The 22,380-nt window shown below is 48.4% G+C and overlaps 7 protein-coding genes across 7 annotated transcripts; 2 read left to right on the top strand and 5 right to left on the bottom strand.

Moving 5' to 3' along the window:
• Positions 1–610: 610 nt before the first annotated feature.
• On the top strand, positions 611–2,906 carry TRVA0_016S00232 (uncharacterized protein; the record flags this gene model as incomplete). The annotated part of the gene is made up of 2 exons (XM_076684461.1): positions 611–657; positions 986–2,906. Exon 2 carries the CDS (start codon positions 1,131–1,133, stop codon positions 2,904–2,906), a length of 1,776 nt encoding a protein of 591 aa, XP_076541205.1. The 5' UTR covers positions 611–657; positions 986–1,130.
• A 262-nt stretch (positions 2,907–3,168) lies between these two features.
• On the bottom strand, positions 3,169–5,613 carry TRVA0_016S00210 (uncharacterized protein; the record flags this gene model as incomplete). Its single annotated transcript, XM_076684460.1, has 4 exons — positions 3,169–3,443; positions 3,584–3,800; positions 3,854–5,535; positions 5,589–5,613. The coding sequence occupies 4 exons, from the start codon at positions 5,611–5,613 to the stop codon at positions 3,169–3,171; spliced, it is 2,199 nt and encodes a 732-aa protein (XP_076541204.1).
• A 732-nt stretch (positions 5,614–6,345) lies between these two features.
• Positions 6,346–7,258, bottom strand: TRM8 (tRNA (guanine46-N7)-methyltransferase; the record flags this gene model as incomplete). Its single annotated transcript, XM_076684459.1, has 2 exons — positions 6,346–6,991; positions 7,053–7,258. The coding sequence occupies 2 exons, from the start codon at positions 7,256–7,258 to the stop codon at positions 6,346–6,348; spliced, it is 852 nt and encodes a 283-aa protein (XP_076541203.1).
• A 164-nt stretch (positions 7,259–7,422) lies between these two features.
• PRP8 (U4/U6-U5 snRNP complex subunit PRP8) lies at positions 7,423–15,032 on the bottom strand (the record flags this gene model as incomplete). Its single annotated transcript, XM_076684458.1, has 5 exons — positions 7,423–14,561; positions 14,617–14,672; positions 14,729–14,751; positions 14,811–14,831; positions 15,030–15,032. The coding sequence occupies 5 exons, from the start codon at positions 15,030–15,032 to the stop codon at positions 7,423–7,425; spliced, it is 7,242 nt and encodes a 2,413-aa protein (XP_076541202.1).
• A 711-nt stretch (positions 15,033–15,743) lies between these two features.
• TRVA0_016S00144 (uncharacterized protein) lies at positions 15,744–17,180 on the top strand (the record flags this gene model as incomplete). Its single annotated transcript, XM_076684457.1, has 1 exon — positions 15,744–17,180. The coding sequence occupies one exon, from the start codon at positions 15,744–15,746 to the stop codon at positions 17,178–17,180; it is 1,437 nt and encodes a 478-aa protein (XP_076541201.1).
• A 130-nt stretch (positions 17,181–17,310) lies between these two features.
• STS1 (Sts1p) lies at positions 17,311–18,252 on the bottom strand (the record flags this gene model as incomplete). Its single annotated transcript, XM_076684456.1, has 1 exon — positions 17,311–18,252. One exon carries the CDS (start codon positions 18,250–18,252, stop codon positions 17,311–17,313), a length of 942 nt encoding a protein of 313 aa, XP_076541200.1.
• A 1,132-nt stretch (positions 18,253–19,384) lies between these two features.
• On the bottom strand, positions 19,385–20,908 carry TNA1 (high-affinity nicotinic acid transporter; the record flags this gene model as incomplete). The annotated part of the gene is made up of 1 exon (XM_076684455.1): positions 19,385–20,908. The coding sequence occupies one exon, from the start codon at positions 20,906–20,908 to the stop codon at positions 19,385–19,387; it is 1,524 nt and encodes a 507-aa protein (XP_076541199.1).
• Positions 20,909–22,380: the final 1,472 nt, after the last annotated feature.

Here is a 22,380-nt window from a genome sequence, read left to right as displayed (position 1 = left end):
AAGCATGTATTCGAGGGCCAGCCCTCGAGCTCCCGTAGTTGGGGGCTCTGCCCCCAAACCCCCCGTATGGAAGTTCGGTGTAACAATTTTTTCGTTACACTGTAACAAACTCCCAACCAAACGTAACAAATATCCCGTTACAGCTCAATAAACTCCGCGCAGCGGAGCCCCAAGGGGGGTTTGGCCCCTCTTATCAATTGTTCATTAGCTTCACGCATTCCTTTCTTAGGAATTGGTCCATGGCAGCAATTATCTCCGCGAAGCGGAGCCTCAGGGGGGTTTGGGGGACTGGTCCCCCCATTGATACTAAAAGGTAAAATCGAGTTCAACTATCTATCTCCGCGAAGCGGAGCCCTAGGGGGGTTTGGGGGGACTGGTCCCCCCATTCGTACTGCAGTATACGGGAGATCAGCCGTCTCGGCGCACATGTACTCCGCTATCTACGGGGTTGCTATACGGGCGGAGGTGATAAGCAAAAGGTGCGCCGCATGATGAGAGTTACGCGCGACAGTCGTGCAGGACTATGACGCAAGGGTTATGAGAGGGGGAACAGGGCACAGGATAGGGCCAGCAGGATCGAGAGCAGATACCATCTCGTAGCATTGTGCAGCATCTCGTATTTTTGCCAGAGGTGCCGTTCAAAGTGACTTTTTCGAGGTAAGTTGGACAATTTTGAAGGGGGAAGGACTCGGTGGAACACGGGGTAGATATTGCCCCTGGGCAGAATGGGGGAGACACATGTGGGTTTACGCATGGTTGCCGCGAGAGACCTATTTACATACCACTTTGTTAGGCTGATCAAAGCTGACCAAAGTTTATCACTGGATGTAGCGTATTGGCGGTAGCAGGTGCTAGATGTATTGTATAGGTGTAGAATGTCGTCGACTACTAGCAGTAGCTTTATCGACATTGGCAGGTCCGAATCTCTACCCCCGCAAGAGTCGCTGAAAGTGCCCCGAGAGACGGCAGGTACTAACTCGTCTAGCTTTACAGACTTGGGCCATTTCGAGGAGTTTGAAATAGACGACTCTCAGGCTTTTGTTAGAAAGCCCCAGCTTGAAATTCGCATCCCCGAACCGTCCTTTAAGTACGATACTGTTACTATTGGGGATAGGATTGTTAGCTTTATCATGACCGGCGGCCGAGTGAAGCATTCCCGGCTGACGGGGAAGCCGTTGCTCTATTTCACGAGCGTTTTCGTGTCCCTAGGCGTATTTTTGTTTGGATACGACCAGGGTGTCATGTCCGGTATCATCACTGGACCATACTTCAAACAGTTCTTTAACGACCCGACAAGAGCACAGGTGGGAACAATGGTGGCCATCCTCGAAATAGGCGCGCTTGTTTCGTCGCTCATGGTTGGTAAAGTTGGCGATATCATTGGCCGGAGGAAAACCATTCTCTACGGGTCCCTAATTTTCATAGTAGGCGGCGGTTTCCAGACCTTTGCCAATGGCATCCCCATGATGTGCGTAGGGCGGATTATTTCTGGGTTTGGTGTTGGTATGCTGTCGACCATTGTACCCGTTTACCAGTCCGAGATCTCTCCGCCGCATAACCGGGGCCAGCTGGCATGCATTGAGTTCACGGGCAACATCGTAGGGTACGCTTCTTCGGTGTGGATAGACTATTTCTGCAGCTTTATCGAAGGGCATGCCTCGTGGCGCATCCCGCTCTTCCTCCAGTGCGTCATGGGCACTTTGCTACTGCTCGGGTCATTTGTCATCGCCGAAACCCCGAGATGGCTCTTGGACAACGATTACGACGAGGAAGGAATCGTAGTAATTGCGGATCTTCACGGCGGAGGAGACACAAACCACCCGCTGGCGCGTCAGGAGTTCCGCGAAATCAAAGAATCCGTGCTCATCCAGCGCATGGAGGGAGAGCGGACCTATAACGATATGTGGCGCAAGTATAAGAAGCGGGTGCTGATTGGTATGTCCTCGCAGATGTTTGCACAACTCAATGGCATCAACGTTATCTCGTACTATGCGCCACTTGTGTTTGAACAGGCCGGGTGGAAGGGCAGAAGCGCTATTCTCATGACGGGCATTAACGGCATCATTTACATCCTGTCGACCATTCCGCCGTGGTACCTCGTAGACAGGTGGGGTAGGCGTCCGGTGCTCCTCTCTGGGTCCGTCGTCATGGCCCTTTCTCTGTGTGCCATCTCGTACTTCATGTTCCTCAAGCTGAGCAACACTCCGACCATGGTCGTCATCTTTGTAATCATGTTCAATGCCTTCCACGGATACTCGTGGGGCCCAATTCCGTGGCTCTACCCGCCAGAGATTATGCCGTTGTCCATTAGAGCCAAGGGAGCTTCACTGTCTACTGCGTCCAACTGGGTGTTCAACTGGCTCGTGGGAGAAGTTACCCCAGTCCTCCAAGAGCTCATTACTTGGCGTCTGTACCTTGTTCATGCGTTTTTCTGTGTATGCTCCTTCATTACAGTGTACTTCACGTACCCAGAAACCCGTGGCGTGACCCTAGAGGAAATGGACTCTATTTTCGGCGATAAATCCACTATCAGCTCTTTTCCAAGAGGAGGAGGAGGAGGCGATACTCAGGCACTGCTCTCTGGGTACGACGATCCAACGGGCGAAGAGTCCCTTGCGCGACGCTCTTCGTCCATGCCCAGACCCATCGACGCTTCCTCCCCAGTGCTCCAGCCTTCGTCTGCTTCGATCGCACGAGGATCTGCAGCGCACTCTCCTTCGTTCCATCATTCTCCAGGCAGCTCTGTCCCGCCGATTAGCTCTCTGGATGATAGCATCGAAGACGACAATGGTGAAGTTTATGCCGATAGCCCTTCAGGCTCGAACCTTACGGGCTACTTGTCCAATCTTATTAAAGGCAAGCAGCGGGTATCCGATCTAGAGACAGGCTACAAGAAACTTGACTAAAGTCGTCAAATAGTTTTTTATATGTTATCACAGTAGATTCCTTAGTTAAGGCATGTATTAGAAAAGAAATTGACAGCTAACGTTCATCTACAGTACTGTTAACACGCTCAGAATGATCCGTACAATGCATGCTGGCACGAAGGTATGTTGGCATACCCGTCGTAATTTTTTTGATGAGAGCAGAGGGTTTTCCACTTTACTGTTGAGGTTATGAGATGATTTAACAGAATAAAGTTATACATTAATTGGACGAGCTGACTCGCTACGTACTCTTTTTAGACTTGATATTTCGGAATTTGTACCAATCCAGTATCCGGTCTTTAGCCTTGGCTCTCCTGTATTCAACCAGTGCCTCCGCAGTGTTTTCAAACTGCAGAGAAGGATTGATGCCAGAATCGCCCCTATCATCATTAGTGGTAGTTTCTTGCTCTTTTTTCTTGTCAATAATCATTGTCGCAAGGCCCTTTCTATACTCTTCCACTTGTTCAGGGGTTTCCCCGACAAATGCTCTGCTTAGCTCTAATAGTATTGCCTGGTCTAAACATTCAAAAACGACCCATAGCCGCACTACGCATTGTTTACGCGCGCTTTCGATTCGAAAGCACACGTCCAATGCGCGTAACACCTGTTAGTAATGAAAAATCAAAAAAAAAAGGAACCCTTGCGATTTCACTTACCGTCCTGTACAGCATCCTTGAAATGAAACCCTGTGCAATCCGGATTGTGGCAGGGCCTCCCCTGCGCTTCCGACTCACACAGCTCCTTATCTCCTGGTATCCTGGCATTGTAGGTAGCCGATCTCAGCCCGCCATCCGCATCATAAAATGGGCTGAACTTGAACGATCGGAAGTATCGCAATGGCGATTCATACTTCCGATACGGCTTTGGTTTTTCCTGGTGATTCGTTTTAGTATTCCTTTCCATGTCAAACCACTCCCTCAGCTTACCAATTGGAGGCTCAGAATCTCCTTGTTAAACTTTTCACGTTCATCTTCTAATGGGTTAGTAGTGGTATCCTTTTTTTTGCTCTCCTCTTCATGTTCGCTGGTATCAGGCTCTTCCGCTTCTTTTTCCGGTTCGTCGTTTTTCAATGAATCAACTTCTATAGGCTCCTCTTTCAAATTTGGTCCCTTGTCCATTGAAATGTCGCCTTCTTGATCCTGCTCCAGTTCGTCAGAACTCTCTGACAAAACTATTGGCTGCGATGCAGTGCCTGTGCCATCTTCATCATCTTCAGATGGAGAATCGTCTTTTGAAACATGCTTTTCCCTCTGGACGATTACACTATCAACCAAGTGGTTCATATCGTCGTCTTCGCTGTGAGACTCGGGCTGCTGCTGCAGTGATACAGATTCTCCTTGAACATCTGATTTAGCCTCGTCCGCAAGGACTTCTGTCTGCAGAGGCTTTGGCTCTTTCGCGGGTTGCTCAATTACTGGTGCAACCTCTTCGAAATCCATGGCGTCGTTATCGGACGCCACCATATCGGTCTCTTGTGCATCCACTTGGGCATTCTCCAGTAGTTGAGTCTCTTGAAGCGCCTTGATCTGCTGATCAAACAGCAGCAAGTCCTGTTCAATGCGCAACTGCTCGGCCTTGTTGACCGACAATCTGGCTTCAACCTCAACATTCTCCACATCCGCCTTAACCTTGAGATCCATTTTCTCCATCAGTTGGCGTTTCATCCGCTCTACTTCAAGCGTCAATTTCTTGTATCCTTCAACCTTATTATACAATGCGACAGTTTCTTGGTTAATCCTCTCACGCTTCGCAAGTGTCTCTTCTCGCCGAAGTCTCAACTGAACCAGCTCAAGACTTGTAGTAGCATTAGCACCCTCCGACTCTGCCCTTCTTGTCGCACCTGGTAATGGCGTGGATTCAGTCTTTGGGGTTACAGGAGAGGATTGGACAACGGGGGCAATAGTGGCCAGAGATGGCTCGGCCTCCTTAGCACCTTGACCGTTGCGCAGCCGCTCCCTGAGCTTCTTTTCCCGTTCTATCTTCTCAAGCAATGCAGTCATTCGCTTGATCTCCGCCTTTTTCACTTCTAGTGGGGTCGGAGCACGAGGGACCGCTTGCAAGCCATCATCTTCATCGTCACTGATTTCTATGCACAACTTGCGCGACCACCGGTCATCTCCAAACCGCGCCCTTTTGGCTGTGGTGGGCCAGCGTCCGAACGAAGATGATTCCGACGGAGAGCTCTTACGTTTCTCTAGAGTAGGCGCACCAACTGGGTATCTCACTGGGGCTACGTTCTCCAAACTAGGTGGTGTGGCATTACGCGACACGTTCCTAGTCATTGATCCCGATTTGGACGCTGCTGCATTTTCACGGGGAGTCGTAGAGTTAGACGAAATGGTGACAACCTCCTTCTGTGAAAATGGCGCCGGCTCAGCTGACCGCTCAGGGATGAGTGATCTCAGCATCGGCTCAATTGGGGCGATAGGTTGGCCAACACTAGTCGGTACAGTCATCTCAAGAGACTGGAAAACATGCGATAGAAATGCGGGATTGGCCTTGCACTGGGCCTGGATATCATAAAAGCTTAGCCCTAGCTTTTGAAGGTCATTGATCGCTTCTTTTAATTCCTTATCCTTACTTGGAACTGGACGCGGGTTGGGCCGACCTATATCATTAGTTAGATTTTGTTACACTATCAGAAACCCTGAAATCACTTACTCTGCATCATGTCCATGCCCATCATTGGTACAGGCATTGGAGGCATAACATTGGACGCAACCGGTGTACCGCTCATTACTGGAGCATAGCTCTGGACGGGCGCCCGATACCCATTTTTGTTCTTCATAGAGTTAAGGGCCGCCAGCCTCATCTGTTCGAGATCAGGTTTTGGCGTAGTCATCCTAACTGGGGCCTCCTTTTTCTTCGCTTGTTTCGTTTGGAGGAGTTGAAAGTGAAGAGGAGGAAAAAGTTGGCGGACGCCGACTCGCTCTTTTACGTCCGCCGCAGCTGCAGACCACGTGACCGCGTGGTTAAATTACAGTTTTTTTGGACCGATTATCATAACTTGCCATTGCGGTTGAGCCATCCATGGATTTAAAGCATGCTAGTTTGTGAATTGCTAGCGCTAGTCTATGAATTGTTAATCCTAGTTTGTGAATTGTTAATCGTTAGTTGATGACGGTTAATAAGATGTAATTAATGTTGCGGAAGAAAGAATGGTGGAAAAAAAGACAGACTCGTTGCGATGTCAACCACCGTAAAACGTTGTATGATATATTGTTAGGGTCAACTACTGGATAACGGGTTGCGAATTGAATTAGCGTCATCAATAAAGAGCTTGATACTAGTGCTTTATAGAACCTTAATGGCGTAATGAAGAACCCAACTACTGATGATGGGTACTTGAGTTAAACGTCATGAATGCTCAGCTAGAAAAAAAAAAGCAGTTCATTATGTAAAAATAGATATGTATTAGTTACTCCCAGTCAGGATTTTCAAGTCTCTTGAAGCAGGCGATGTACTTGGAGCCCTTGTTTCGAGAAACCTTCTTGCCCTCTTCGGTCTCAGTGGTCATGATCTTTACGCACTCATCCTGTTCTTCCCACTCCTTCGACAGTCGCTCAAACAATGGGTGCTTTTCAAGATGCTCGACCATCCAGTTATGCAGATCTTCAACGTCAGTGATAGTGTACACAATTCCTCCCGGAGCCAAAGCATAGGCATACTCGGCATTCAGAGTAGTAGTCACAATTCGCGCCTTGTGCTTTCGCTGCTTGAAATGGGGGTCTGGGAAGCAGAAGAAAATCTTCTCCAGCTGCCCTTTTCTAAAGAAATTTGGTAAAAACTTCATTGCGTTACCTCGCAAAACGGAGATGTTGCCGTATCCGTTAGTATCCTTGTGCTGTTGTCGCAATGCTAGGATTCGATCCACAACGTAGTTCGTGACCTGAACTCGGATCTCCATACCCAAAATCAGCTTCTCCTTCAAAGCTGGAGAAAGTGCCGTAAGCAGACCACCAAATCCACAGCCAATATCAGCAACAGTAGGACCCTTGGCTAACTGTTCTGGGGAAGCATCTGGATAGTGCTTCGACCAGTCCATCTCATCAGGACTAATAGGACTATTACTTCAGTTAATATACCAGACATTATCAATGAGTTGTCAGATAAAAAAAAACTTACTATTCTAGTTGGTGATCCGAGAATGGATTAGAATGAGCTCTCTGTCGATAGTACCGTTTCTGCGGCAACTTGATCTCTGCACTCTCATCAAACCGGGTTTCCTTCAGTTTTTTCCGATTTTCTTCCTGCTTCTGGCGGTAAGCCTGTCGCTTGAGCGTATTCGACTGCTTTTCAGTCTGCTCAACTGGATCCTTCTGGTCAGCCATTATTCTCGCTTGATTGCAGATGAATTTTTCAGGTCTCGAAAAATTGGGACTGCCTTTCAGCCGTGCGACCAAATTTCGAGGTACCTCAACAAGATGTGTGCAGCCTTATCAAAGTCTTAAAGATAGATACCAAATAAATAAATTGAATATAATAATACATCAAATTATGCAAAAACATCTCCCTGCTCAACCTCAATATCGTTGTCCTCCAGTTCATTGAAAGAAGAGAAATGAATTGGCCGGTGTAGCTCGTGGTAGAACGGAATCGGGTTGTCGAGCTTGACATCGTACTTAGTGTTGGCATTGAAACTTGCGCCGTCAAAGGCATAGTTCCATATATCAGTGTCCGGAACCATGAAGAAGCCCTTGTACTTCGATGTGAGCAACAACTGGATGCTCTGCCCAAATTTGGGAGAGTAGCCCGTAGGATTAAAGTTGACAACATCCTTGTTCTGCGCACCCCACTCGTACCCTTCTGGAGTCAGGGTAAAGGCGGACAGAGTAACAGAGCCTGGCGTATACGTGACTATAATAGTAGCTGCGTCACGGCCAATCAAATCGCTATTGTCTTCCACCAGTCTTGTTTGAGATGCGATATCAATTGGAGACAAGTATGGCATCTCCTCACTCTGGGTGTGAATCCACCCAATTGGCTCTAGACCTGCCAATGCGTCCTGGTTCTGTGGCAAAAAGTGTGCCAGCTGGACAGAAGTAGTACCACCCAACTGAGGAACCATAACAATACTTCGTACTTCCTTGACGTTAGGGTTATCTGCTGGAGACCGACCGTAGAGAACACCTCCAATTTGAGCTCGAAGATCAGAGATCTGGATAAACTTTTTGAGAATGTTCTCCGGCATGACGTAGGCAACATCGCTGTCTCTAACGTCGGACGTGAAAATCTTCTTGGATCGCAGGTGCAGGTTCGTGGTAGAGATTGCCCGGTTTCTCCACTCAGTCTTTGACGAAAATGCCTTCTGGCCGTAGCTACTGGTAGTAACTACCACCATGTCATCACCATGAATGTTTTGAGTCTTTGTCTTCAACGCCAGCAATTGGTCAGGTTCCTGCTGCTGCTGATCAATCTCGGCCATCTCCTGTCGTCGCTGAGAAGGCGCTTTGATTTCCTGACCAAGGATCAAATCTCGAATCTCATGTTGGGTCAATGCAGCAACTTCCACGTTGTTCTTCTTGCCGTAATCGTTAAGGATCAAATTGCTTAGTTGATTCTCGACATTAACCCATTGCTCCGTCGTTAGCGAAGGCCAGAAGTGGTTCTCCTCTGTAACCACGCTTCGATCTGGCCGCAGAATGAGCTTAGTTTTTTCTGCGTCGATGTGTAGACCGCGGAGGATCAAAATCAGCCGCGAGAACGCAGTACCAGGCTCAGTTCGGTTATTCTCCATCCAGTCATCATAAAGGTTTCTGATGATCATGATTGGCTCAGTAGCCTTTAGGATGTCATCCGCCAGCATAGTGATCTTCATAGCAGCTTGGAACGGAAGCTGCAACTCAGACGGTCGAATAGAGATATTTGGGAACTCTGTCAAGTGGGTCTCCAAAGGATCCAACATGCCTTTTCGAGTAACAATCACCTGCTTTGGCTGCTCTTCATCAGGCAGCGATTTGATGAGAGCACTTACTTCTTCAGCTGCTTTCCACTTAGCGAGCTGGTTCAGTCGCTTCTGACCAGCCCAGACCTTGGCGTGGATGACCTTGAGGAACAGCTGTCCAGATCGTGGGTTAAAGATGAACACTGCACCATTGAGTGGCTTGGTCGTGGTGTTACCTTCGAAGGTCTTATGGACACTCACTCGGTAGACCATACTATCATCGACAAAGAACTGAATGTCCTTACTGAACAACTCAGAGTAGTTGCTCGAGTTCAAGAACGCCTCCTGCGGCTGAGACTGGTAGAGCTGCAACCCTTTCCTAATACGCTCTCTTAGTACAGCTAAACCAGGGCTCAGCTTCATGATCTTGGGCATGGCTTGTTGGACGAGTGGCTTCAACCCAGGGAACCAATTACCATAGGCATCATACATGTTGTACGCCAGATCAATGCCAATCATGGCACCAGTCGGTGAAGGGTACAAGCTGATACCATCAGTAGTGTAGTCCAAAAACTTCGCTCTAGTGTATCGGGAAACGTCGTGAGAATCATAATCACCATATCGCAACTGGATATCAACCCAGAATTTGCTAGATTGCAGGTTCAAGGTATCCTTGGAATCGTGCAATAGGGAAGGATGGGAAACTGGCCACTTGTGAGTACTGGTAATCAAGATATCGGCCGTAGATGAGTTCATTTTGTAAGACTTTCTTGGATGATTCGCCAGCTTCTCAATATTCTCAATCTGCAGTGTCTCCATATCACTCTGAATGGCACTAATAACATCATTAATTGTGCCCTCATGGATCTTCTGCCATAGATGGGACCGGAAGATTTGAATCAGCGAAATCTTGAGGGTTGGAATCTTGCCATGAAGGAAGATACCAGTCAAATCAAGCTGGACCAAGAAACCCACATATACGTTTGCCCGATTAATCGTCGGGGACCACCACAAGGTAAATCGTCTGTTGGGAATCTGGTTCAAACCCGACCTCTGGGCATTCGTCAATTTTCGGAACTTCATAGAATCCTCGAATCCAGAGCCCTTCTCCCAGAAGAGGCCCTCCCACGAGTCGAATCCAGTGCCCTTGAAGAGCGTGTGCTCCAAGATAGTTTCAACACCACCAAGAGACTGAATAACGTCAGTTCGATAGGCATTAAGATTCCACAGTTTACCGTCATGGCGCTGATTGGTCCACCAGAATGTATTGGCCTTGGAGAGGGAATACTGCTTGAATTCATTTCGAATTCGGAAGCCCTTGTCGTACGCCAGCGTATGTCGGTCCTTCTGGAATAGAGTGTTAATTCTCGGCAGACCACGATCCCAGCTATCTTCCAAATCCTCCAAAGCAATTCGGCGGTTTTGTTCTCTGGCCTCAGCCCGTTTCGCTGCATACTCAGCCCACACACGTTCCGAGTCCAAGAACTCTGATTCCCAAGACGTGATGTATCTGAAAATATTCGGAATCAACTGATCCTCATCGTGGGTCATACCAGCTCGGAAATGAGTGACACCAGTATCTGTTTGCTTCGACCATCGCAGATCAGAGGCAGGAATAAGAATATGACTAGCACTCAGCATACCCAAACCACCAAGCTCCTTAGGCGTATAAAACACCGCAGGTGGGAATCGAGATGGCATTTTAGAATTAAGACCAATCTTGACTCGGGTCTGAATCTTCGTTTCACCTTTGACCAAAGAATCAAGCAATGGCTCTGTTGCGGCAGCTGCTTCACGATAGTAGGTGAACAGCGAGATCAAAGCAGTGTTCCACTTATTTGCAATTTTTGTGAATGTAGTGGAGCCCGAGGACATCAGAATCTGTCGAATTCGGTTGTTGAACTTCGCAATATCTTCATCAGAAACTCGCAAGAATGCATAGGCAGTTCGCTCCTTGGTAACCTCGTCTGACAGGTTCCAAACACTGTCCGTGACGCTCTTTTCATTCTCGATTCGACACTTGGGCAAAATTCGCACCTCAAATCCAGCCATCGAGAACAACAGATTTGGATTATCCCTGGAGTAGACTGAAGCGAAAGTGTCGTCCCACTCAAGAGTAGTGATAGACCGCGGCAGACGATTCCTCATTTCCCAGAATACTGCTCTACCAAGGTTAACATCATGTCGCATCAACCTCATTCGCGCGTCCCGTGGCCAGCACTTCTTATTGTGGTAGCCGACCACGTTCTCAAAGTTGGGATCTGGATTTTCCGTTAGATACCTCTGAATGAGTTCTCGCGCCTCGTCACCCGTAAACCGGAAGAAGATGTGAATGCGGTCAATGTATCTCATATACAATCTGATTGGGTGGTTGTTCTCAATTTCCTCGCTCTGGAATTGAAGGAAGTCGTTTGGAGCCTTTGGGGGACCTGCAAGCTCAGTCGCTCGGGGGATACCCAATAGCAACAAATCGATCAAAAGACCATAGTACTGATAGACAAAAGACGAAAACTGCAGACCCTTGATCAGGCCGTACCGATTCAGATGCGACATGTCCTTGTAAGTGACTGAAATACCATTTTTAGACGCAATGTACTCGGCCAAGTTCCCGTCCATGATGAGCTTGAGTAAATGGTTCAACAGCGTGAGATCCACCTTTTCAGCCATCTTGCTCAATGTGGACTGGAACATGACGTTGCACTGGCCCTCACTAGTATCCCATACCTCGGACAAATTGTTGATGCCGTGACACCACTTGTAGACCAATAATGGAGGCACCTCGGCATCGCTAGGCTTCACCCAGTTGGGGAACAGACCACGCCTATCGCTTTCATACCATAGATACTGATCAAGATAGGCATCGGTAATCTTTTCGAGCGGGTCGATGTTGTAGACTGGTGTAATATGACTATAGTAATCCATCATATCCAGAGACGCCTCCTTGAAAACTCGATCCTGGAGCAAAGATCGCTTAATACGGTTCAGGCACTCATGCGGATTGTCATATGCCTGTTCGATGAGGGCCAACTCTTCTCTCTGGCTCTGGTTCAGTCTACCCTTGATACTGTAAGAATCTTTGAGATTGTCCAACGCAAGAATAAGCAGCTTGGTATCGTGTTTGTAGTTCAGAGGAGGGAAACCAATCGGTTTTATATCACGGCTCTTTAACCAGTTGAACATGAGGAAGAACAGCGTCTTACCCTCTTCCTCAGAGATTGGAGTACCATCCTTGACGTAGTTCTGCTGCCGTTCTTGCTCCGCCTTCAACCACAATCTTGTCAAACGACCCAGATTCTTCTTGGCCACCACTTTATCAACAGTGGCGCCTCGTCTAATCCGATCTCGGTTATAGTGGGCGACCGAAATCCAACCTTCTGCCTTCTGCTTAACATACTTGAGAATGATATTTTCAATCGGAGCAGGCATTCCTGGCACCTTCCACGGGATATTTGCCTTCCAGCATCGCCACGCCTCACTTAAGTGCTGCAGGATATTGTGTACCTTCTTTTGCTTTACACCTTCAGGCATGGTATCAAGGATGGTGTTGAGAACCGTATTTCGCAATTCGAGATCGTAGTACGCATCAACTCTCTGCTTGGTAACAGTTTTTGCAAAATTCTTGCTCTGACGACCTTCAAATTGTCGCGAAAGCAGATTGGCAAGCCATCTTTCGAGAAGTGGAATAATACCACGTAGGAAGAAAATCCAGACGCGCCAGGCGGGCTGCCAGAAACCATTACCAGGACCCTTGCCAATAACCTGGTTGAACTTGTAATAGAGCACGTGCTTCAAGTCCTTGCAGGTTCGGATCTGGTGCATTACTCGGTACTTGTATCGGTAGATGCCGGTTAGATGACCCAAATGATTCAGTGTATAGTGAATACCATCGGCAAGTTGGAATGCATCAACATTACCAAGCCGATACTGAACATGGGCGTCTACCAGGAGCTTAATCATTTTCAGTATCTCTCTCAGCAAATGGAAGGCGTTTCCAAATCGTGACCGCTTCCGTTCTTTGGTGGTGAGGGTTTTGATTGGCTTGAGGTTGAAGTTGTAATCCAAATGCAGGTAGGTCAAACCCTTTCGGTGAATCAGCAGGTTGAGCATGGTGAAGCCCTGGCGGCACAGCTGAAGGCCAGCCTCGACCCAGTCAATCGATGTCTGCTGGAAGAATTTCGTGCTTCTTAAGCTGGTTAAAAGCCGTCGTTTCTTCATGTTTGTAGGCTTTTTCGTGCGAAGTTCGTTGAGGACATAACTCTTGAGCAATTTTTGGTACGATACGCGCGTCTTTACTTGACTGTCTTCGCGGCCCGGACCCCGTTCGAGATACCACCGCTTGATAAGTGCAACATCCTGAGCCCTCACCATTCGACCTGAACGTCTGTTGAAAGGATATGGCGCATTCCACAACGTAACTGCAGATTTAGTATCCTCGGTAACAACCTCCTCATCGCCTAGAATAGGTTTAAATTCATCGGGCATAGTGAACTCGTCCTGGTCTTCAACAATCTCGTCGTCAAATGAGTTGATTTTAGTCTGTGATATCGAACTCATGGTAATTGGAGTCAGAGATGTGTCGAAATGGAATGCCGGAATGTCAGGATTGTCGTCCTGGATCGTTACATCGTGAGGCGTGTGGAACCACGCGTTATGCACAGACCTCGGCCTCGAGTTATAGAAGTGGGGGTAAGCAACGCGATACTCAGTTCGAATCGGCTGACGGAAAATAATTCTGTCAATGGCGTTGAACTCGCCGAAATCGTCGTCTTCCTCGTCAGCGTTCTTGTACAACGGCTCAAACTTGGGTCCGCCGGGAATCGCCATATTAAGCGCCTTTGCTGTGAAAAAAGCATCCTTATCAAACATATACTTTGTGTTCGAGTCATTGTGTTCCAATAGTAGCGGCTTGGACAGACGGTGGAGCGTTGCCATCTGAGGGACATCCAGACGCCACTTCTTGTAACTAGATCCTGGGACGCAGTCCGCATCGTCAATTAGCGGACGGTGCTCATAGAACCAGTCGTAGATAGGTCCATCTTCAGTCGGATCGAGTTCCATCTGGATCGCTTCTGGTGCCTCATTATCCTCAACGTTCTCGCTATAGTTAATAGGTGGCTCTTCGTCGTCGAAGGGTGGGAACCGCATTCGCTTGAAATGTCGTCGATCTCGCTTCTCACGTCGCATTGCAACCCACATAGTAGCCCACTGCGCAGTGTAAACCGGCTCAATCACCCGAGGAGTCTCATTTACAAAAGTCAGCGCACCAGTGATGTGGTAAAGCACTTTTACTTCACGCTCCTGTTCCCATGGCTGCGGCATATTTTCAATCAATTTGATAACAGCATGAGGGACGAACTTTAGAGCGCCTAGGTAGGACCGCTTGTCAGCGGCGACTCGCTTAGTACTCATCTCGCCGTGATCTTTAATGATCTTACGTAGATGCGCAGCTGGCATGTCTACTTTGGTTGTGTGGACATAATTGGCCTTCTGCTTCTTATCGGCGTATCTTCTTTTTTGTAAGTTGAGCCACTTGCGCTTCTTTTCATTGAGCTTCGACACGTCGCTCTTAATTGGCAGACTGCCTGGTGGAGCTTTTCCTGGGGGTGGAGGAGGTGGAGGTCCTCCATTAGCTGGCGGTGGAGGTGGCGGAGGAGGCGGAGCTCCTCCTCGTCTTGATGAAGGAGGAGGTGGTGGTGGCGGCTGTTGACGACCAGACCAGCCAGGTGGTGGTGGAAGTCTACTCATGTTGGCTATTTTCAACTGTTAGTCCATAATTCGTCGATTGAATCAGCAATTCAAACTTACATTTAAATCCCCGAACCTTCTTTTGATGCTCGTTATTCTCGGTAGTCCTGGACTCTCTACCTTTTAATATCTTTGGTCTTTTTTTTTCCAGATCAGATCGTAGTAGTTGAACGTTAAAGGCCCAATAACACCCTTCTAATCCACAGTTAGTACAGTACTCAATCGAATTCCGCAACATCCTCCGCATTACTTACATGGGAAGCAAAAATAAAATACTGCTAAATCCACAAACGTGAAAAGATTGGTCCAAATCCGTTATCGCCGCTAGTTCAACCGGGATCGATTGTCGATAGATTTGACGGGTGGTTGAAAGGCGCGCCTAAAATTCTCCCAACGACGTGTGCGCCCCATTCAAGCCGCATGCGGCTCACTAGCCTACGTCGACCGCCGATCGAGAGAATAGAGGTACTTACCATTATGACAGCTGCAATAAAGCGTACAATGCTTGGTTTAATTCGTTCTTCAGGACTACAAAAGTGAATCCTCTCTACGCTTTAAATAGACATGATAGCTGATATCAGTTATTAAACGAGGGCAGTTACCTCTATAAAGGGGTAAAATCATTGGTAGTGGCATGTTAGGCAATTGTTTACAAATTATTCGAGTCTCTCGGCGTAGCCGAGCCCAAGGGGGTTTGGGGGACTGGTCCCCCAATTACCTACCTATGAAGCTTACCAGTTCATGAGAACTGAAGTTAAAAATGGAACGCCTTTAATTAGACTTACCAAAGCGCTCTCCGTATGTACTAGTAATACAACCAAAATACTGCTCTACCTACGGTACAGGATAGTTGCCAAACCAAGAACCGCTCCACTGGAATGCAGAACAACAAACACACCACGATTAGCCCATTCTAGTTTAGAACCACGAGAGTGGACCGATACGGCAGTTCGTGCAGTAGGGCACTGTGGCACATGAAAGTGGAATTCTGCAGTCACAGGGAGCTGTGCATAAGTAGAACGACGGAGCCAGGGTAGACAATCGGACCAGAACCGATAATCCCTAGCCGAGGCCCAGGGGGTATTTAAATTATTGTATCTGCATTGGTCTGATCTCACCTTTTCTTAGTCAAGCCATTGTCTCTATCTACTATTTTTGCTCTTAAATGATAACGTTTTGTCGCCTAAATGTTAAAGCACAGTCGCACTGATAACAGCAACAGTGACAGGCCGCGGCTTCGGCGTACTGGGAGTAGGCTGCTGTCCCGCCTGAGACGGCGGTCTAAGCACGAAAACGAGCACCCCAACCAAAGTGCGGAGAAGCCCATTAAGGTTGATCAACCCGGTGCGCCCACCCCCGACCAACCCAGCAAGAACCAGTCCTTGAAGTCGTCAAAATCGACAGAAACAGTGGTGTCCGGGCACAGCGTTCATTCAGAGAGCCTCAGTGACCAAAGTACTCCCTCTTCGACCTCTTGTCCAATCAAAGAGGAGCCGTCCTCAATCCCGATAGTCTGTTCGATCCAGGAAGAACAAGCTACTAAAGAGGGACCAATTTCTTCAATCGCTTCAATCCAAGAAGGACCTCCTACTAAAGAGGGTCCAATCGCTTCAATCGAGGAACCCCCTATAACTGAGGGAGGACCAATCTCTTCAATTCAGGAGAACCCCCTTACCAAAGAGGGACCAATCCTTGCAAACCAAGAGCAGCCCTCTATAAAAAAGGGAGCAATCTCTTTGCATCAAGTGAAATCCTTTAGTAAAGAGGAAGAAATATCTTCGGAGGTGCCAATTGCTCCAAAAGAGCATCATAATTCAAACATGCCCCGGGAGAGAACAGTATCAAGCACGGCGAGTACAATAGTAGAGAGAGCGCGGTCGTTTACCAGCCCGCTCAAGGACATTGAATCTCTCGATTACTCGCCGCTTACCCAAGACTACCTCGACAAGGCTCGGCTCATGAAACAGCAGCCACGGCCGCTGGAGAACCTGCCAGTGTACCATAGCTATGACTACCGGTTCTCAACATCCTCTCTCTCGCAGCTAGTGACGCGGGGAATCCGCCCAAACGGTACCCTTCATGGTACATCCATGCGGAGAGATTCACCTACCTCTCTCCTCTGGCGGATAAATTCCTCGACCAAACTGGACGAGAAGTCGCGGTCTTCAAGCCATATCCAAAAGCTTGTTCCCTGGGCATCCGCCAAGCATATCACTTCCGCAGAGGTGACGTCTGCTAGCCAGGCGCCAGAATGGCCCAAGCCGAAGCGTATCCTGACTCTGACGTCAGCAACAGAGTCAGACTTTGAAAGTGATGCCTCTTCGGAAGACGGAATGTTGACAATGGTGAGCCAAGAGCAGGCGCACCTGACCAGTCGGTCGGACGACCCATGGTACACGGAACGGACGTTTGTCGGCGAAGAAGAAGACGAGGAGGAAGAGGAGGTACACATGGGCGAGCTCATGGTCAAGGCCAGGCTTATGGGAGCATTGGATTGGATCCTCGGGTACTCTTCCGAGTCCGACGAGAGCGTGTCTAAACAGGATAAGAAGAAGAAGCGCGACCAGGCAGAGTCCTCGCTGGACGTGGCATGGTGCCTGGGCCTTGTGTCTGGGCTCATATGAATTATTTCTACGTATTTATTTATTATTATTATTTTGATTAACCGTATATCATGTAGAGCGACGCTTCGGTCGGGTTACCCAAGCAATTCTATTAAGGTACAATCATGCAAATCCGTTAGTAGCAGTAATATTATAAAGTCGTGACAGGGACGCTGGCTCCTTCAATGTTGTTGCCCTTGAGCCAGGCGAGTTCTTCGTTAATGCAGGAGAGCGGGCCCGCCAGTCGGTTACCACTGGCATCGTTATGCTTGTAGAGCTTGGACTCCCACCCGCCATGTGCCAGCCCCAGACCATTGGCCCTCTTCGACGCCTCAGTAATAGCAGTCTCCCACGCGGCGGAAATGCCATCGTACGCTCGGTTAGTTGGTTGGTTATTCAGTGCGCTCGTCCACACCGGAAGCTTATTAAGCAGAGCTGTAGCGCCGTCTAGGAATGCAAGGGTGTTGGACGCCTGTAGCTCGTTCGGAGGCAGAAAATGCGATGTATAGTCCCCTAAGGCAGACAAAAACTCCTCAATGTGGGGGCGTACTCGCAAATACGCATAATCATTACGCTGGTCGCCTTTATAGGGTAAGGCGGCAAACACGCTCTCCAGATGCTTCTTGAGGTTCTCCAATGCAGACGTCACAGTCACCCGCGGAGCCAGCGAGCTGATCTCGTCCGCCAGATGCGGATGGCTCTGGCAGATGGCCTCAATCAGGTTCTGCAGCCCTCTACGGTCTAGCGTCTCTACTACTCGAAGAATAGGCAGGTTGCGTCCACCAGGGTTGTGCGTCCGCACCCGTTTCGAAACCTTGGGTACGGCAAAGATCTTATGCTGGCGAGGAGTCGCCGGGCTTGCTACGGGCGCAGGGGCTACCCCCAGCTGCCGCTGGAAGCTTGAGTTGAACATGTCCATCGACCCGTCCTCCTCTTCATCCATGCGGTCAAACGATGCCTTTCGTTTCTGTGACGACCGCGGCTGCTCCTCGTTCGTGTTGTGGCGGCTAACTGGAGGAGCCAGGCTCTCTGGCTTGGGCGAGAACTCAAACCCCCAGCCTGTACGTGGCGGCAATACTGCGCTCATGACCATCCTTTCGAAACTCGTAAATATCGATTAAAACTTGTCGTTCTTGGTACAATAAACTGCTAAAGTCTATGCAGGAAACTCCAAAATTACAGCCCCTTGGGTGGGTGGAAGGCGTAGGAAGGAAAAAACTTTTGGCCGCCCTTCGATGGGGTCCTTTGGGAGGTTCAACCACTTTATATATAATACGGTGTGATGGTTTTGTCATGCAGTGCATGTGAGTTGTGGTTTTTCCTGTTTGGGATGCATGCCGGGCCGGCAATATTTTAAAGTGGGCTTGGCAGGCGACTTCTATTTATTAAGCCGTTACCAGCCAATACGTGATGTGATGTAATAAAATAATGGTTTGGAATGAAAGCGGCTCTTATGCGGTTGGAATAACTCAAGGGGGCAATTTAAGTAACTCTTCAGTGTATGCTATAACGGTAGAGGCCTTAGCGGTTGGTTGTTTGCTGCCCGCCCCCTTTTTTCACCGGTGCCTCTTCAGCCGTACGATGAGTGGTAAGTCAGCCGTGCATGTCATGCATACCGGCAATAGATCGGGGAGCTATTTTTTTAAGTTTTACTGTTATTCTAAATTGCTAATAAATGATTATGGTTTGAATACAATAGATAATTTGTCGGTATTAGTTAGTGAATAGAGTTTTTATTTGTTCTCCAAATACCGGGTACCGGTAGTCATAGGTGGTGTTCCTTGATCTATTGGTGTTCGTAGTTCTACGGTACACACCAACTGTGTAAAAACTTTGATGGACCCTGTCGAGTGGACGAATTGAATTATTTAATGAATCCGGGGGGTACGCTGCAGTCTTATTATGCATTTTAAGTGATCCAGTGCAGGTTAAGTAATAACCCTTCTTAATTACCTGGTACTCAGACTGTGAAAATACGGTTAGTGCATGGGGCGGTTTACAATACGTCTGTAGCATCTCCGCGAAGCGGAGCCACGGGGGGTCTGGGGGGCTGGCCCCCCAGTGTATTGTAGTCGCAGCCAATGGTATGAAAAATATCAATAGATAGTTACTGGTACTACCGTCGCTTTAGAATGGAATGCTAGAGAGTGGAATGAGTGGATAGTGAATTCGACATTACATCGTCTAATCAAACAATTTGACAACAACAAAAAAAAGAGAGGGCGTTACATTGTGTATCTGAAGTCCGGATGCTTGTCGCCAAGTATAGCGATCTCTTCAGCGGACTTGCCAATAAGGATATGGTCTAACTTGCCATCCGCCTTTCGCTTATTCTGGACGCGGCAATAAACTAACAGGGCAATTGAGCCACAGAACAGGAACAGCGTTAGATAGGCTAGCGAAATACCATGGCCAATTCGATACAATGGAGCGTCTCGAGCGAGGTAGACGTTGCTGAATACAATACCCTGGAGATTACCCCAGCCCATCATAAACCCAATAGTGACACCACGCTTGTAGACACCTTCAGTGTTGTTAGCTATCCACGTAATTGTGTTGGAAATGGTTGGATAGATGCCCATCGCGGCGAGGAATGTGCCTGCGTAACGGACTGCAGGGGATGCTCCGCTGAGAAGCATTGCATAACCAGTCATACAAACAATTGCCGACCCAATGTTGACAAGGCCTCGCTTCATGCTCTTGTCGGCGTAGAAGCCGGCGCAGACGGTGACCACACAAGCAGTGGCATATGGGGCTACACTGAGCAGCTGGGCACGCGTCGCAGTATAGCCTAGATCCTTGAGAATGGTAGGCAGGAAAAGGGAGAGTCCATAGAGCGGGCCAGCGCTACCGCCGTAAATGATCATGCTTAACCAAGTTTTCCAATCTCTAAGAGATTCCCACATGAACGCCATTTTGAACGACTCGTGGTTAGCAGAGGCCTGCTGGTCGGCATGGAGTCGGCGAATGACCCGCGCATGGTCATCTTTGTTGAGGAAAGTAGCGGTATCTGGAAAGTCGTGCACCATCCAGTAAGAAGCGATCGCCACGATCACGGTGGCAAGGCCCTCGAGAATGAAAATCCACGCCCATCCGGGCCTTCCGCCTATGCCGTCCATTTTGCTGATTGCGGCAGCGAGAAAGCCACCAAAGCTACCAGCAATGGCGGCACCAGAGAAAAAGATGGCAGCTCGGCGGCCGAACTCACGTCGCCTGTACCAGCACGAGAGATAGTAATTGATACCAGGAAACAGGCCAGCCTCACAAAGCCCCAAGAACCATCTCGCAGCCATGAGCCCAGAGAAGTTTGTTGAAAAGCCCATGAAAGTCATGCAGATACCCCAGAAGAACATAATCAGGGGCAGAAAGATTCGTGGCCGCAGCTTCTTGAGCAGGACGTTGGTTAGAGGCTCAAATACACCGTAACCAATGAAGAAGATGGTCGCCGCAAGATTATACTGGTTCGGGGACATATTGAGGTCGTCAAGCATGCCCTCGATTTTGGCATTGCCGATATTGGCTCGGTCGAGGAAGGAGAGGAGATATAGTAGCGACAGCCATGGGATAAGGTGAAGATCTAGCTTCCAAAGGAGCTTGCGATCAATCTCAGCCTTCTCCTCTTCGGACTTTCCAGCATCGGGGTCCGGGATATCGGGCTCCTGGCCCTCTTTGAGGGAGGATTCGTAATGATGGATTGAATATTTCTCTGGATCATTGGCGTTTCCAGGGGCATCAGTAGTCACCGCCATTTTTGGTTTCTTTGGAGAATTTATAAAATAATGCGATTGATCTTGATAAGAGATAAAACCCCCATCGTCGAAGGGGCTCTCTATATATAAGCTCTTCGCTTATACGCCCTCGGGCGATCAACGCGGCGGCGAACGATGGATTACTGTAGTACTGCCGAATATGGGGCAATAACGCTGCTTCCCCGCAATACTTTGGATCTCCATGAGGATGTACATGCTGCTATAGCAGCCCTGCTATAGCTATCCTGCGACATTTCAGCATAAGATTTATTGTCGATCATAGGAAGAAGCGCTTTTTCTTGGTCGAAATTATAGCAGAGAGCATTGGCTCAATTATATCACGCCAAGTTTAGGACTATGCGTGTTTTAACTCCCCTCTTTCCTTTCATAGCTACCTTTTACAAGTTTTATTCTACTTGAAGGGAAAGTATGTACTGTTATTGGCATTCAGCATTACCGGTAACTCATTCTGTCTTTGCGGCACAAAATTAGCCCGACCAACAGTCCAATGGATTAACTGCTGTTACTATAGTAACTTTGGACGAATCAAAGGATCAAATCCAAATCTTCTCCAAAATTTCAATCCATTCTCGGCAATAGCTACATAAGACCACGAAACGAGGAGGAGTTGGTGGAGAAGGCTATGCGATATCGGACCAAAGTAAACCAGTTTACACGGACCAATTCTAACGATGCAATAGCCAATCTAGATTCATTGTTACTATCCACAGTACTATAAGGAGACTCTCCACTTCAGCAACCGTGATCGGGGTTAAACGCCTCCGTTTCATTCCCCGGATGCTTCTATCGCATGCTGCAAAACAGCAGACGCACCCCACTCATGACAGCCCTATAGATCGAGCGGGGGTCGATACAGCCACTCTTGTTCCTAGTGCAATGCAACGCTGTACTTGCATTTTTGCCTTTTTTTGGGGTGCTCCATACTCGTTCAGTCGCCGAAGCTGTACAACCGGTAGTAGGCGGGGGTCCTCGGAGATTCATCGGTGATTGACGCAAACGGCAATTATAGCTTTCGAGATCATCGTACCGGGCTAGGCGATAATGCCAATTATAATAATATTTGGTTTATTGATAATGCAAGTCGCCTTTAACCAATTGGCTACTCCTTCTATCTATTAGGCAAACGGATAGTTCTTTGTGGTCCTTCGTCGTCGTGAAGGCATATCGTCGTCTGGCGCCGCATACTATCAAAGTCGCTCGACAATATAGCACTCGAGGAGAGGGTGGAGATGGCTAAGAGAGTGAGTCTGCCTCAGAAAGAGTAAAATAATCGACAGCATTGAGCGATGGATCTTTACTTCCGTCTTCCTCGAATGCAATTTAGTTAATCTAGCTATGTGGGGGCTACTCTTTCGGGGGTGGCCTTACTCGGGATGATTTGCTTGGCTAATTGGCTCTGGTCTCTGCAGCTCCTGTTGGGGAAGTCGAGGGGAACTTCTCCACGGGGGAGC

The sequence above is a fragment of the Trichomonascus vanleenenianus genome (genome assembly GCF_965637985.1).
Source record: "Trichomonascus vanleenenianus strain CLIB 3782 genome assembly, contig: TRVA0_016S, whole genome shotgun sequence".
Classification (NCBI taxonomy): domain Eukaryota; kingdom Fungi; phylum Ascomycota; class Dipodascomycetes; order Dipodascales; family Trichomonascaceae; genus Blastobotrys; species Blastobotrys vanleenenianus.
The sequence above is the reverse complement of the archived record's forward strand: the minus strand, read 5'-3'. Positions and strand labels throughout refer to the sequence as shown.